The following is a 15,836-nucleotide window of genomic DNA, read 5'->3' on the forward strand; positions in this document are numbered from 1 at the left end:
TAAAAGCACTCTTAAAAGCTGTTGAATACCAGGTGGCTGTACGATTAAACGTATTTGTGTTAAATGTAATAGTAAGAATGGCCTTTGTGGAATTTAATTTTTAGTTCCCTGTGATTTCTTTTTTGCCCCATACTTTGGCAGTAATCCATAAAAGGCAAATAGTCAACCAAATGAGCGTTGTCAATAGGAAGCAATTGTCATTTCAGTATTATGTCCTTTTCATCTCTCAGGATATGTGTCATCCTAACAGAAACCAGAACTCTCCGTTGATATCGAATCCCCTGTCTTGAAAGAAAGAAGGCAGTGTTCCTGTTCAGTTAGAGGTAATAGTTGATGCCCATTGCATTCCCATGACCTCACGGACAGCTTTTACATAGGACCAGAGCTCTTTTGAGAACACAGTATTACTTTGAACTTCAGAGATTTGTTATCAACAGCATAGTTAACGAGCAAGTCGTGTTCTTAGAGGAGTTCCCCTTGCCTTAACTTCTAAAATCTATTTCATACAGTAAGTAATGGGAGAGACCTTTATGGGATCGTGAGACAGTGCAGCAATCGAGAGCCATTCTTTTTGCAGCAGGGAGAGGGTCTTCTCCTAGATTGGTTGTTATCGTTGAGTCTTCTGTCTCGGTTTTCATGTATTCATTACATTCATTACTAGGGCCGGTTCACTGGTTAATTTTGAAAAACTCCTGGCAAGCTTGGCTTTGGTGACACATTGTAGACTTTCTAATCAGAGAAAACACACGACTCCCTCCTTCTCCTCTTATTAGTTACACTATAACATCCAGTCCAGTTAAAATTTGACCTGTCAAGATCTTTTCTTAGCTAAGAGAAAGAAAAGCAGTTTTTAAAGTTCTGTTTACTCTGTCACTGAGCCAAAGAAAACATTAGTTAAGGGCCATATGTAAAAACCAACTTAATGTAGGCCTTTGTTACAGTCTCTTTAAGAAAATTGATGGGAACTTCTGCTCTCTTCTTGTGTGAAAAATGACGTTGGAAGTGGATAAGCTTGCAGTCCTTGTCTACAGACCTGGGAGCCTATTTGGTGAAGATTAAAGACAAAAATAATAAAACCGTACACACCAGCAAACATCACACCGCTGGACGTTGACTCAAGTGTTTCCGACAATAGGTGCTGGAGAGTTCAAGTTAAGTTTCACTGGCTTTTGAAAGGAGACCAGGGAAGCATAAACTTAGAGAATAAAATCTATTACACAGAACAGATGTACTTCAGCTCACTGTTCAGGCCAAGTAAAGGGTGGTGGGAAATGCAAGGCAGGAAGAGGAGGACAGCAGAGGGATGTGAGGCCACTCTGAGTGGGGACAACACCTGCTGTTATGACTGGTGGGATTCTGGGTCCTTACCTGTCACGACTCCTCTTAGAAATGGCGATTAGCTGGCAGTCACCGTTCCTGTCATCGTCGCTGCAAACCTGCAGCCATTTTCAGTAACATTATCAAAACAGCCTGTTGACAGTGCCAGCAGCTTAGGTTCCAGCAGCATCTCCCTGGGAGTGACATCCAGCAGAAGTCCCAGAGCCCTTGGACGGGAACTCGGTCTTGATCTATAGTTACACCCACTTTTCTTTTTCTTATTTTAACACATTTTTAACTGTTTGCTTTGATCTCATACACATAAATGGTTTAAAGTATAGGTGCCCAAAGCTTGTAGGGAAAGGCAGCCTGGCACGCTGGCAGCCCCAGCTCCCGCCGCCCAGAGACGCCCACCCGCAGCCGCCGCAGCGACTCCTTCAGGGGTCTTCCTCCACGTTCCTGGGCAGTGGCGCCTACTGCTGGTCCCTGGGGACTTTGTTTCCAGTTTTAGTCTTCTGATGACTTCCTGCTTCAGAAGATGGGACCTTAGCTTCTGTACCACGCTCTCTTTTCCTCTCCTCAGTATAGTTAACAGTAGGGCAGTGGTTATGGTTATGTAGGTATGATTCAAACGAAGTCAGTAGGGCATTTTAATTACATGACCTTATAAACTGGTTGGTTTGTTTTTTCTGGAGTTAAAAGCAGTTGTTTGTTTATATTTACTTGGCTTTTTCAGTGTCTCTCCCGCTAATTAATCTTCAGTTTCAGCAATAAAGCTCCTTTCAAACATGTCAGGAAACTGGCGATTCATTCTGGCCCCGAGGCCTACATCGGCAGCCTCTGTCCCGCGTCCCTCCGGCTGCTGTCCCGGGACCTCTCCTCACCGTCCTCAGGGGAGTGTCTTGCACGTCTCTCCTGGGCTGGATTCCGAGTCTAACTCTCGATGTACTCCATGTTTGTGAAACAGACTTTTCCTTCCTAAGAAAGAGGGAAAGAGCTATCTTTTTGAGACATGGCACAGCGGAAAATGGCTTCATTCTGTCATTGCACCTGGCTAGCAGCGTGGCTCCGTCCAGAATTCTGAGTCAGAAATTGTGACCCTTCAGATAGCGAGTAGTCTGGTAGCGTGGCTGTTGGACATTCCGGTGCCCTTTCTGTTTGTTTGTTTGTTTTTCCTTCTCTTTGATCACAGTTGTGCCAGGAGCTTTTATTGTTGTTTCATTTCATCCTCAAGAAGATTGAGCACCACGCCCACCCCCAGAATCTCCCCTGTACCTTTAGTTTCTTTATAGTGTTTACTGCTGTCTGAAGTCACAGAATTGCTTCCTAGCATATTGATTGTCTTTCCTGTTAGAATGTAAGCTCTGTGACCCAGGACTTTGGACCACGAGGACCTAGAGCAAGTCCTGGCACGGAGCAGGCGCTTGTAACTTGGCCGGCGTTACGTAGCCGTAAAGCAAAGTCAGCATTAGAACCTCTGTGATTTTAACTGCAAATCTCGAAGCCTGTTGAGTGTCTTGGGTTGGCCAAAGTTTGGTTTTTTATGTGAAATGGCTCTAGCGGTGCTTAGTTGTCTGTAACCGCATTTGAAACAGTTCCGTTGGGTTGTATTGTGACAGCTGTCACATCAGTGTGCGTGTTAAAAAAACATCCAAATTGGGTAATTTTTGTGCAGCCATTTAATATTGAAGATAGAGGAAAGTACACAACATTTTTGGCACATTATGCTTTATTATGTCAAGAAAGGTAGCAACGCAACTGAAATGCCAAAAAACGATTTGTGCAGTGTATGGAGAAGGTGCTGTGACTGATCAAATGTGTCAGAAGTGGGTTGCAAAGTTCCGTGCTGGAGAATGCTCCAGGGCTGAGTAGACCAGTTGAAGTTGATAGCGATCAAATCGAGACATTAATTGAAAACAATCAGTGTTCTACCATTCACGAGACAGCTGACATACTCAAAATATCCAAATCAATAAAGTTATTGGTAAACATGAAAAAACTAAATGGACTTTTTGACCAACCCAATAATTACTACTGATGCAGAGCTCTTATAATTTGGCAGTCTTTGGGTCATACTAAGTATAATATTTCAACTATGATCATCCCATATAAACGGGGCTTACGTGTGCTTACTGATTGACTGTGATTATGGATGGTTGCCTGGGTATTGCTGGGACTAAAACAAATCATTGGTAGTTGACTTAATGCTAAAGCAGCATTGGCGATGGACTGTTCTTATCATTGTTATAATAATTTAGAAAATCAGGTAACACAGGAGAAATTGTTATTCATTTGAACATTATGAACAGTACTCACAGAGTTCCCTGGTATGTTAGAGGTAGAACAGGATGTTCCGTGATGGCGTGCGCCATTGCAGGAAAGCGTGCCATGTGACTCCGGGTCCCGAGCCTGTGTAAGCCCCACACGCTGCAGTGGGACATGGGCCGCTGCACAGGCACTTCACACGACGTTGCAAGGACTGGGGGTGTGGGCGCGGAGGGGCTCTGAAGAGCAAAGCTTAGCAAAGTACCGTCTGATTTAGGGACAGCGCATTTTTCAAAAGCTTTTATAAGGCAGTCTTGTTTTCAGGTCTGCTTTTTAATAATTTCTTTTTTTCTATTTTGTGTTTGGTTTCTATTTATCACATACCTCCTAGTCCGCAGAGCTTGGGTATTGCTTAGATCGTGGTAGCTTTTCAATACATTTATGGTCTCACTCTTAGAATGCAACCTACACTTGCCTAAACATTCTGCAGACAGGGGCTGATGTGTTGGGTTTTTAAAAAAATAATTTAACACTAGAGGTAAGTACCCTGTATGTGGGATTGTCGGAAGTTTTTATTATATTTTATTTTTGTTTTACGGACCTCTCACTTTGAATAGCTTTATTGAGGTATAGTTGTTATACAGTAAACAGCACGTATTTGAAGTGTGCCGTTTGGTACATTTTAGCATAGTGCTACACCCATGAAACCATCTCCAGTATCAAAAATAACGAGCACATCCATCACCAGAGAAGCTTCCTTGTGCCCCTAGTCCCCCCTCTTTTCCTCTCTGCAGGCACTAAACTACTTTGATATCATCCAGCCGTTTTCCTTCTAGATGGTCACCCTCGAGGAGTGAATGCGTGTGTCTGTCTTCATACATCTGTAGGAATGTTCATGCCACCTATATTTATAATTTCCAGACTGGAAACAAACAGTGTGCGTCTCCAAGTGAATGGATAAACAAATTGGAATGTACCCATACAGCAGAATACTATTCTGCAGCAGAAAGGAACAAACTATTGTATTTAGTACGAACTGAGGACCATGAGATTTGTCGTCTTTATTGCATTTTGCTTGATTTATATTAAAATGGATTTTCGTTCCCTTAGCATAGGCCCCCAAATGGAGGAAACTAGCCTAATATTAAGAAGTTAGTTACAAGAGAACCATGAAAGGATGTGAGTAGTATTTGGATGATTAAGGGTTGATCATTCCTCTGAGAACTTAGCCGTGGTCAGTCTGTCTGTCCTACTGCAGGACTTGTTTCTGTAACACCAGATAGCTCACGTGGTCGGTAAGTAGGGAATGGTGTGAGTTAGGGTTGCGTGCGTGGGTCTGCGTGAGTCTCTAATGGGCAAGGGGAGTGGAATCAGCGGAGAAGAATTAAAAAGGAAAAGAAAAACCCCTCAGGTCGGCTGCCGCACAGACAAGTTTTTTCAAGTGTCGTCTAAGAACAGTGAGGATCAGCTCCTGGGGCTGGAGTGGGGACAGTTTCCTCGCAGCCTGAGTTAGCTCCTGGAGGGTCGCACTTCCTCCTGTGCCGCCGGCCGCGTGGGGTCAGCGCCTCTGCGTTTCACTTTGTTTCTGTTCATCGTTAGTGTTTCCTGAGACAGTCCCTAGTGACGCGGTCCCTAGTGATGCGTCAGTGGCTTGCCTGAGCTGTTCAGTCATCTCCCGAGGGACAGAGGGTTACTTGTGTTGGACTCCCGTTACAAAGTCGCATGTGTTTTCAGTTATCTGTCCCACCCCTAATTTTACCCCCTTGATTTTATTTTTTATTTTGCAGAATGAAAAGTTTTCTTTTTCATTCTCATTTTTTTAATGTGGCATCCGAACCAAAACAACAACAAAAACAGAAACACCCAAATGTCAAAGTGGTTTATTAAACAATTTCCTGGAAATGTTTTATTAAAAATGTGTTTCTTAGTATTTTTAGCTAATACTTAGATCTTGCTTACAATGTTTCAGATGTTGTTCTCAATGCTTATGGAAAATAAGCTCATTTTTATCCTCACAACAAAACTACCTGGTGAGTCTGGTATTCTTACTTTATGGGTAATGTGCTGAAGAACAGAGAAGATGGATACCTTGCCCAGGGTCACACAGCGCAGGTAGTCTGCTTCTTCGGATTGTGCTGCCAACTGCTATTTTGCTTGCCTTCTGCACCATGTTCAATACAGTGCATTAGAATTCATTGCAGTTTTCTTGTGTGAGTCAAATTGCTGGTTTTCCAGCAAAGTAACACTTTGTCAACATTAAATATGCACGTGGGAAGAGCAGCGCTGACCAGGGAGGACTGCCTAGCAGCTGCATCGATTCCAAAGCTGGGGACCTGATGTCAGATTCAAACCCGGCTGACGTTGTTATGATAAGCAGCCTATTAGACGTCTATTTCACTTATTTATTTATGCTTTTAAATTTCTCTTAGGCATATCACACCTGAAAAATTTTATGTGGAAGCTTGTGATGATGGAGCGGATGACGTGCTCATCATCGACCGTGTGTCCACAGAGGTCACCCTCGCAGGTATTTTATAGCCAGGTTTAGAAGTGTCTGAGAGAGATTTCATACCAAGTTGCAATAATTAAATTAATCACAGAGGTGTGTTAGTGGGTGCATCTCTGGGTGTGTTATAAAATTTTAATTCTTTCTACCTCATTCAGTTTTTATGCTTTCTCCTTTTTTATGAAAAGGAGAAATGATCTTGAAAATTTTACTCTCTGTAAGGACTTAGGAACATAATTATTTCTTTATTTGTTTCCTTATCTGTACTCTTAACAGGATTGGCTTTATTAATGTCTGTAGCTGTAAGACTTAAGGTATTCTACTGTGAGAAGGTTGTTTTAGCATTAAGTGTGTGGAATTTTAATAGCTGCTTTTGTTTTTTAAAATGCATGACTTTGAGGATAATTTAATGAAAAATAATATAAACGTCATTGACTAAAATTGTGTTTTAGGCAAATGATGTTTCTAAGCTTTAGCTGTCTATCTTATCCATCTATCCAGTTATGTTTTGGTTTTGTTTCTCTGGGGTTTAAAAACCAAACTTTTTTTTTTCAGTTCTGTAGAACACAGATTTGACTAGATTAATGTAAAATAATTTTGGTGACAAATAATTGTACCATGTGATAATCATGTTTAGAATTTCATATTTAATTTGTTTAAAATTCACCCCTAGACAGAGTTCTATATTTTTTCTTTTCTTTTTTTAAGATTTTATGTATATACTTTTAGAGAGAGTGGGGAAGGGAGGGAGAGAAGCATCGATGTGCAAGAGCTACATCAATCGATTGCCTCTCACACGCCCTCAGCTGGGGACCTGGCCCGCAACCCAGGCATGTGCCCTGACTGGGAACTGAACCAGCGACCTTTCAGTGCTCAGGCTGGCGCTCAATCCACTGAGCTACACCAAGCGAGGGCTATTTTTTTCTTAAGTACATTATTTGAGTAACCATATAGTAGGCATTTGGTAAACTTACCCTTTGATTGGATAAAGTGGAGTATGAAAATATTTTGCAAAGGATAATAAAGTTTAAGAAAGGTATGACTGTGCACTTCCATTTTTTTGGTTATGTGGTTATTCTGGTAAGGACCACATATAGTTTTCACTTGATCAAATGGAATTAGAGCTCTGTTTTACTTTGATAATTTGACATTTGCTTGTGGTTGTTCTCTTAGATATGTGATTGGTTTTAACCAATGGTGTGCCCTTTTCCTAAAGTTTAATTCCACTACTTTTTTATACCATATTGATACAGCCTAGGGTCATATCAAAGCTATTTAGTATGGATGTATTTTCACTTATTTCTGACTTTTCAGTGACATTTAATTTGTGGGAAGAGATTGCAGGCGCAGTTCAGTGGACAAAGCTAAAGGTCCCGAACAGTGTGGATGTAAAACTGAAAATACACACACTCATCAGTATACACAGGAAGCGATGCTTTGACCTGAAGGTGGTAATGAAGAGGGGAGGACTCGCTTTCAGTTGCTCTGCCTGTTGGAAGCACAGACCATCGCGAGAGAGGGGTTTTCTTCTTCTATGAGAAACTAACCTGTTTTCTTAGGAATTACCATAGGTTTATTGCTATTCCGCTCCACTTAGTATAACTTACAGCTCTATGGGTTTAAGTTTATCCGATGGTCTCAGTATACTCAGGGCTTACTTTGGGCTTTTCATTGCACTGGCATTCCCATTTTTCATGTTAGTTAATTGTGGCAGAGCATTGCTAAGTAAGTTGAATTACTGAGTGAAACAGAAGTGAATTTTAGACCTTATTCAGAATTACTTTCTTCAGAATACTAGAACTGCCTTAAAGAAAAAGAACCTGGCTTTTACAGCCGTGTTTCAAAATGGGTTCCGAGGTGATGATTCGGCTGTGACTGAGAGGAAAGTGTTATGGCCACATGAGTTTGGGAAGCCATGAGCTAAACAGTGGGACAGCTTTCTTGCTGCACGCCCCAGAGCTTTTATGCTCCTCTGTGCGTTCTGACTCTGGAGAGGGAATAGCAGCAATACGGGTGGAGCAAAATAAGCTTATTTGCCAGGGCATTATTCTCTAAACTAGAGTCCTACAAAATATGTTTTATGAAACACATTAACTGAAAGTTCAGCAATTTTGAAATTAACCCTGTAATCTAAGATCCATAGATTAATTTATTAAGGGCGTTAATTGGTAAAGTCGCAGTTGATGGTGGTCCCTCCCTCATACCTGTGTAAGTTACTGGCAGACACACGGAGGAGGGCTCCCCTTGCTCTGCTTCCCGGGGACCTGCACCTGCCCATCTCGCGTGCTTAGGCGTGGATAGGCACGTCCTTCTCGCATCCTGTTAGTTGTCTGTGGCAGTTAGAATCTTGTCTCAACCCTCCTTCATTCACTTTCTTTTTAATTTTATTTTACTACTTATTTATTTTTTGTTTTTGTTTTTCCATTTACTTTCTAATTCTCTTAAAGGGATAAAAACTTACTTTGTGGCAAGAAGTTAAATACATTTAATTGAAAATTGACATTAGAAATAACCCATAATTTACCTGGTAAGAATGCTGGAGAATATTACCTTTGACACCATTTTCTAGACAGGCAGAGACCTTTATATACAACTGGACATCTTTATTTTGAATTCTGCCAGAATGGAGGAATATTGCTTTCTAAGAACAAATCATGCATGTTGACTTAGTTGAAATTTTATTGAAATCAAACTAAATTTCCCATTCTCTTGGTGAGTGTGATTTTTTCTTTTTTTTTTTCCTTTCAAAGTCAAGAAAGATATTCCTCCTTCAGCTGTCACGAGACCAATATTTGGTATACTGGGCACAATCCACCTGGTGGCAGGTAAGGAACAAATAAGCTCTGGTGGGCAAAGAAGGTAATTAAATCGACACAATTCGTGTGTAAGACGAAGGCATGCTTTTCACATCGTGCTTTATGTGATAATCTGTAGATTAGGTGTCTGTCATTAACTTGTAACAGTGATACACACCAAATGGGTAAATTTATCAGCCTGGAGATTCTATTTAAAAAGAAGTTTGTTTTGGGTTTTATTTCAGTTAAAGTTGAAATCCCTAGTCAACTAAACATTTTTCATAAATTCTAAGAGTATTTAAATAAAACTTTTAATACAGTCACGGACCAGCGTATTCTGCCTTCAACTTCATTCTGAGTTGAATAAGACATCATGCATCTTAGCGAATATTACCTCGTTCTGAGTTATTAGGAAAGTGATTCTGTTTATCTGAATTTTTTTGAACGTTAAAAAAATTCCTGCTGTGTCAGGTGCTGTGCCGAGTGCTCAGGTATAAAAGATGCCGGTCCCTTCGTCCTCGCTTCACAGTCTAAGGAGAGGCATTTAAGTAGCAAATTCCCGCAGCACGATGTGACAGGTTCTAGGACGGGGATACATAGGGAACTTCTAGGGAGGGCACTTGCAGGAGAGCCCTGAACAACAGAGCTTAAGATTAATTAGTGGGAAAGGCTTACCCTGCTCTGCCGTGGGGGAGGAGGTGGCCAGGATCAGGGCTGGTACCGTGCGTGGTGCTCTGCAGGCTCCTTGCTGCCTGGCTGCTCATCTGTGTACAGAAACCCCAGACTTAACGATGGGGTTACATCCCAGTAAAGCCATCGTAAGTTGAAAATGTCGTAAGTCGAAAATGCACTTAATGCACCCAACTCACCGAACTTCATAGCTCAGCCGAGCCCACCTTAAACATGCCGAGAGCACTCACATAGCCCGCAGCCGGGCGGAATCTGACCCACGAGCGCGCTGTGGACTCTCAGTAGTTTCCCCTTGTGATCACGGGCCTGACTGGGCGCTGCGGCCCACGGCTCTTGTCCAGCATCGCGGGAGGGCGTCCTACCGCATATGACTGGCCTGGAAAAGATCCAGATTCAAAATTCAAAGTACAGCTGCTAGTGAATGTGCTATCACTTTGGTGCCATCGTAAAGTAGGAAAATCCGAAGTCAAACCATCGTGAGTTGGGGACCATCTGTAACGCTGCATCAGCTGTTAGTTAAACACTACCGCCCCAACACATTTCTCTGCCTTTCTATTGATAGAGTGACATGAAGGACAAAGGAATAGTGTAGACGGGACATTGTCCTGCAGTGGTCAGATCTCCTGACCTATGGCCCTTTAAGCTACACCCTGGGAAATGTATTAGCAGAGGCCTGTTTGCCTTGTAGATGAAGGAGAGAGAGAGAGAAGGATCTCTGTCCCTACTTTTGATCTGCTAAGATCACTCCTTTAGCTCTCAAAAGCCTTTGCTTTTATCTTTTTTGAGAAAAAGATGTAAACTTTCAATCGGAATTTTTGTCAATAACATAAATTATGAGATTGGTTTTTAAAAGTTTAGGCCTTTCATCTGTATAGCAGATACATTCTTATTCACTAGCCTTTAGATTTTAAACAAGGACTGCTGCTTTGGCATTTGAGTTGTCTTATTTATATTTATCTGAGTTTGGCTTTGCTTTTTTGCAGGAAATTATCTAATTGTTATTACCAGAAAGATAAAAATAGGTGAATTTTTCAATCATGTAATCTGGAAAGCAACAGATTTTGACATTCTTTCTTATAAGAAGACAATGTTGCACTTAACTGATATTCAGGTAAGAAATGGAAGCACTTACTAATTGCAAAACCCAAAGTAGTTCCAGGGAGGTGGGATACAAGGCATGTTTGGTGGACTTTTAAACCTAATTATTTAAGCAACCCATACAGCAAGGTCACTTTACATACCTTTATACCTGGCCATAAAATGTATTCTAAAAAGTCTTCATATATTTTATTTCACTTGGTTTGTTTAAAAAAACAACAAAAACGGTTCATTTCTTAAATTACGGAATTTCATATGGCGAGAAAAGGACAAACAGAAAATGCTTATGTTCTCGGCATCGGATTTAACTTCATATTCTTTTTGTAAAGAAATAAAATGTTAAATACCTTTGAAGTTCCACTCATCCTATTTCATCCCCCTTTTCCCCAGAGAAAAGTTTTCTTCACTTTTCCCACCTGTGGATATAAGTGTGTGCATATGTGTTCAAACAGCCCTCCTTCTGTATGCACAGATCACAGTTAGCGTGTTTTGTTAATATCAGTCCCCCAGCAGTGGTTTATATTTCAGTCATCCTGGTGCAGTAACTAAAGGTTGTCCCACCAGAGGTGAAAGTGCAAACAAACCAGGAGTGACAACGCTGCAAGTGAGATTCAGACTGAACACAAGTGGGGCGTAGGAGAGATTGCTAACTGTGGGGGTGCTGGTATTGTCGCTGTCGGGAGACTCGAGGTACACAGCCCGAGGCTTTGGTGACGTGGCTAAGTCTTATAATTACCAAACACCAACAGTTGTTTTCTAAAACAAAGATACAAACAAATGTCAGTCTTGGTATTCATTGGGAAAGCCAGTTAAAATGGTTATCAGAAAATAAAATTACCTTTATAGGACTTAAAATGTTTTTTTAAAGAGTTCTGTTTTACTTAGCATCTTCCACAGTCAGTTAAGTTTGTTTCTTTTTAAATTTTATTTATTGGTTTGAGAGAGAGAAAGGGAGAGAGAAATGTTGCTTGCTGTTCCACCCATCCATGCCCTCATTGGTTGATTCTTGTATGTGCCCTGACTGGGGATCGAACCCGCAGTCTTTGCCTATTGGAAGGCAGCTGTGCTCACCACTATACCGCCAATGCTGACTATCTTTGCTTATTGAGGTGACACTCCAACCAAGTGAGCTAGGCGGCCAGGGCCTAGTAAAGTTTCTGAAGAATGTGGATGGCATTATCCTCTTGTTGCTTACTCTCTGTGTTACTAAGCCCCTCGTGATTTTGTGTTTTGCATTTGTCAAGTGAGGATAATTACTAACCTAGCAGGTTTGTTTTTGAAGGTAAAAGAAAATCTACATAAAGTGTCTGGCACACAGTAGGTCATCACTGAAGTTGGTGATATTTCATTAAAATAACTCTTGCCCATTAGAGTAAAAATTGTGAAGGATACCAAAGGGAAGGAGTTCTGCCTAATCAATTAATATATAATGATACCTTACAATTGAGCAGTGTTCTTGTACCAGTGATAGTTAATAGGCCTAGACTTACAGATTTTTATTTTCATTATTTTTTCATGCTGACAGATTGCTTTTCAAGTATGAGGTAGACTGATTTTGTTTTTATCCTTTTTGTTTACAGTTACAAGATAATAAAACCTTCCTAGCGATGATAAACCATGTCTTGAGTGTGGATGGGTTTTACTTCTCAACCACATATGATCTGACCCATACTTTGCAGCGGCTGTCAAACACTAGTCCAGAATTTCAAGAAATGAGTCTCTTGGAAAGGGTAAGCTGAATCGTCAGTTATTTTTACTTATTTGGGTTTCTTTTTTTAAGAGGCATATCTCTATTTCATCCATAAAAATATATATTGATACTTACCTGGCAGGGAGGTACCGTAATTACGAAGGTGGTTTTCCCAGGGCAAGGCTTATTCATTGACTCTGGGTGTGCTGACCCCTGTGATTTCCCCACATGTGGGAAACTCGACAGCATAATTTGGGGCAGTGGGGGGCTGTTGTTCGCGCTCTCCCCTGAGGAAAGAAAGAAGAAGAAAAAAGATAGATAGATAGATTTTTCTCAATCCTGGCTGGCTGGCTGTATATTTTCAAATATAAATCAATCCCAAATTCAGGATCCCAGTCTGTATATGTTACACAGACAGGAGTGAGAATCATGATGCAGGCAGTCAGAAGTCCTGCCTGAGCTCATGTGTTGGTGATTTCCTAGTTGTAGGTGTCCTGTAGTCTGACAGTTATTATTAGCATTAGTCACCTAATTATGCTTATAAAGTTAATGTTCTAAAAGGTAATGGCTACAGTGGTGTCGAAGTAACAAATTACTGACTTAAGAACTTGAAAAATATCCTTTTGTTTAAGGTGGGGGTTTTTTTGTTTGTTTTTTGTGTTTTTTTTTTTAAGATGAGTTCATCTTTAAAACTGGGACTCAAATTATATCAAGTTAAGGTTTTTGCTGTTCAGGAACCTGGATGATGCTGCCTTGATTTTTTTATTAACAAACCTTAGATGTGTTTACGGGGCAGACAGAATTTAAAAGGTTGCTGTTGGTTACCTGTTAGATTGGACCATATGAAATTGCCAGTAATTAATGAGTTTTGACCAATAAAAATAATAATTTCATATAGTTCAACCTAAATCAATGTTTTAATTAATTCACTTTATTGAGATTTCATCCTCTAATCTTGTAAAATTTATGTAGGCTTAGCTGTAAGTTCAGATATAAGCTAAGCAGGCGAGAAGTTGGGCTTTTAACTACAGAGAGACTGTTGCTTTTTAAAGGAGTGGCTACATTGTCCATTTGGTTGTCAGGTGCTTCGCAGATGCCTGCTTGATACCAGGCACTGTACTAGCCGCTTGGGTCATAGGATGGAATGACGGGGCCCCTGCCTTGGGGGGGCCTGCAGTCTGCTGGGGAAGCAGAAGCCCAGGGGATCACAAAACAAGGGGCGTGTGCTGTCACGGAGATTAGTACCCAGGTGCGATGGGATCCTGAAGGCAGGTGGGTCTCACTCTGTCTCGGGGAGTCAGCGACTACTTTACAAAGATCACTTTTGAGCTGCGATTTAATGACAAATAGGCGTTAGTGGTCAGGTGACAATGATGGAGACAGTAATAGGCTAAACTGAAAAAGAAGCCATTACATCTGTGGGGATGGGAAAGGGATTTTTTTGTCAGCTCATCAAGAGTCTTGAAGTTAACGTAGGGAATCATAGAAGTGATAAATGCACCACATATGCCTTAAACATTTTATCTTCGCTTAAAATTTTGCATTGACTTGTCAGTTTTTTGATGTAGGACCATAGGCTTCTCTGTGTCTGGTGTTCCTTGATTCCTAATTATCTTTTCTAGATAAATTTCATCCATAGCACCTCCAGTTTGAGTCTCCAAAGGTCCTGACCCAGAGCAGTGTGCTTGCAGAACCCCGCAGATCTTCACTGGCTTCGCTGCCCTTGTGTGGCTGCCGCGCCCACTTGTCATTCAGGGGCGGCTTTGTTTTAGCAGCTTGCCTTTTATCGAGTTAAATTCCAGCCCATTCAGCTTTATGTAAACAGTTTGCTTCTGTATCACACTTTATTGCTTTATAGAATGTTTAGTTACATTACGTAATGATGCATAACAAGGGCGGCTGGCGCAGGAAGCGCACCGCTCATCTGGTCACGGCTGAGTGGCTCTCAGGTGGCGGTGGTGGCGGGCAGGGGGCTGTGTCAGCTGGTGTGTTTACAAAGAGAACGGAGAGGATTGGTTCATCTGCAGAGCTGTTAGAGGGGCTGCTTCTGTATTTATAGTCTGAAAGTCAGAACGGCCAGAGATGAGATCAGAGAGTTAAGTAGGGGCTGCCGGATCCCAGGACTGGGTAGGCCGCGCCGAGATCTGGTTCTTCAGATGACAGAGAGCCAGTGAAGAATTCCCGCGGACAGGAGACCTGTCCCGTTACAGAACTCCTGCGGGCAGCCTGAGGGAGGGAGGGGAAGGCCAAGCCCGGCCCTGAGCGGTTAGGCTGGAGTCAGGTGCTGGCCAAGGGTGGTGGGCACGGGCCTGGCGGAGAGGGCATGGATTTGGGAGACTGAGGACTTGCTGGTTGACTGAACACGTGAGACAGAAAGACCTTGGGAGGACTCTCGGCTTCCGGGCCGGCAGCACTGGCATGAGGCAGTGAGACAGGAAGACGCAGAGGAGGAGGGGCTGGTGTGGGGGGACGGGGGTGCTGTTTGGGGCATGTCCACGAGGCCCGTTTCTAGCCACCAGGTGGGAACACTGGTTGTCGCAGTTTTCTTTCTGTAGAAACTCACCTTGGCAGGGGGTCCTTTATTAATTTCAAAACTTCTCTCTTAGGCCGATCAGCGGTTTGTATGGAATTGTCATCTTCTGAGAGAACTTTCTGCTCAGCCAGAGGTAATGTGCGCTAAATAAAACCTGCTTATTTGTTACAGCCCGGGTTTTAATTGAATACGTATTATGAAATGGCTACCCAATCACCAGCGGTGTGGGTAACACTAGTGTAACCCTGTTGGTGACTTACAGACTTCGATCGGGTCTGCTCTCTCACAACTTTCTAGATTGAGGAGGAACAGCTCATCTCCTGTAGACGCCTTAAGTAGAGAAAAGTACTTCAGTAAAAACACGTTTTTTATGAGAGAGAGATTGGGCCTTGGTGGATGAGCAATGGAGAAACGGAGGGCCAGGGCTAGGTCCCCGGGCACGTGGGGAGCTTCTGCCTTTGTCTTCCGCTAGGGTCGGGGCTGCCTCCCGGCCCCCGGGAGCCCTGCCCAGGTGTCCCCTTCCTCGGTCCTTAGCGCATACAGATGAGGCCCAGCCAGGGAGCGAAACACATTGAACCTGGGTGACTGGAGTCGCCTAATGGCTTTACTTCTTATCATCTGCTTTGCTTTTTTACAAAAGCGGTTTGAGCTGCAAACAGCACGAGCATATCTTTTCCTTAGAGAAGAGAAGTTGTTGGAGGCCAAGACCGAGCAAAGGAGGGAGGTAAACCTTCCGCAGCTACAGGGAGTCTGATTAGTGTTCCCAAATCTGTGAATATTCCAGTCCAGACGATTATAGCGCATTCTTAAACTTTTTAATGGGGAAGACAATGTTAACTAGAGAAATTTCTTTAAAATTAAACATTACCCATAACCTTCCTACCTTGTTATATTTGTATATTACCCACTCATGTTTAAACATATTTTATATGTTGATTCCTA

The 15,836-nt window shown here is 42.2% G+C and overlaps 1 protein-coding gene and 1 non-coding gene across 2 annotated transcripts in view; both read left to right on the plus strand.

Moving 5' to 3' along the window:
- SACM1L (SAC1 like phosphatidylinositide phosphatase) overlaps window positions 1-15,836 on the plus strand; it is a 38,957-nt gene that overhangs the window by 5,981 nt on the left and 17,140 nt on the right. Inside the window, exons 2-6 of the mRNA XM_090284628.1 lie at window positions 6,012-6,109; window positions 8,839-8,913; window positions 10,557-10,684; window positions 12,252-12,401; window positions 14,968-15,027. Coding sequence (XP_090140754.1) covers window positions 6,012-6,109; window positions 8,839-8,913; window positions 10,557-10,684; window positions 12,252-12,401; window positions 14,968-15,027 — 511 coding nt within the window. The remainder of the gene's footprint in view (window positions 1-6,011; window positions 6,110-8,838; window positions 8,914-10,556; window positions 10,685-12,251; window positions 12,402-14,967; window positions 15,028-15,836) is intronic.
- LOC150005358 (U1 spliceosomal RNA) lies at window positions 12,489-12,651 on the plus strand. The gene has a single exon (XR_016512582.1). It is a non-coding gene; the product is annotated as a U1 spliceosomal RNA (small nuclear RNA).

Source organism: Furipterus horrens, unplaced genomic scaffold, assembly GCF_987537825.1.
Source record: "Furipterus horrens unplaced genomic scaffold, mFurHor1.1.pri manual_scaffold_7, whole genome shotgun sequence".
Taxonomy (NCBI): Eukaryota; Metazoa; Chordata; class Mammalia; order Chiroptera; family Furipteridae; genus Furipterus; species Furipterus horrens.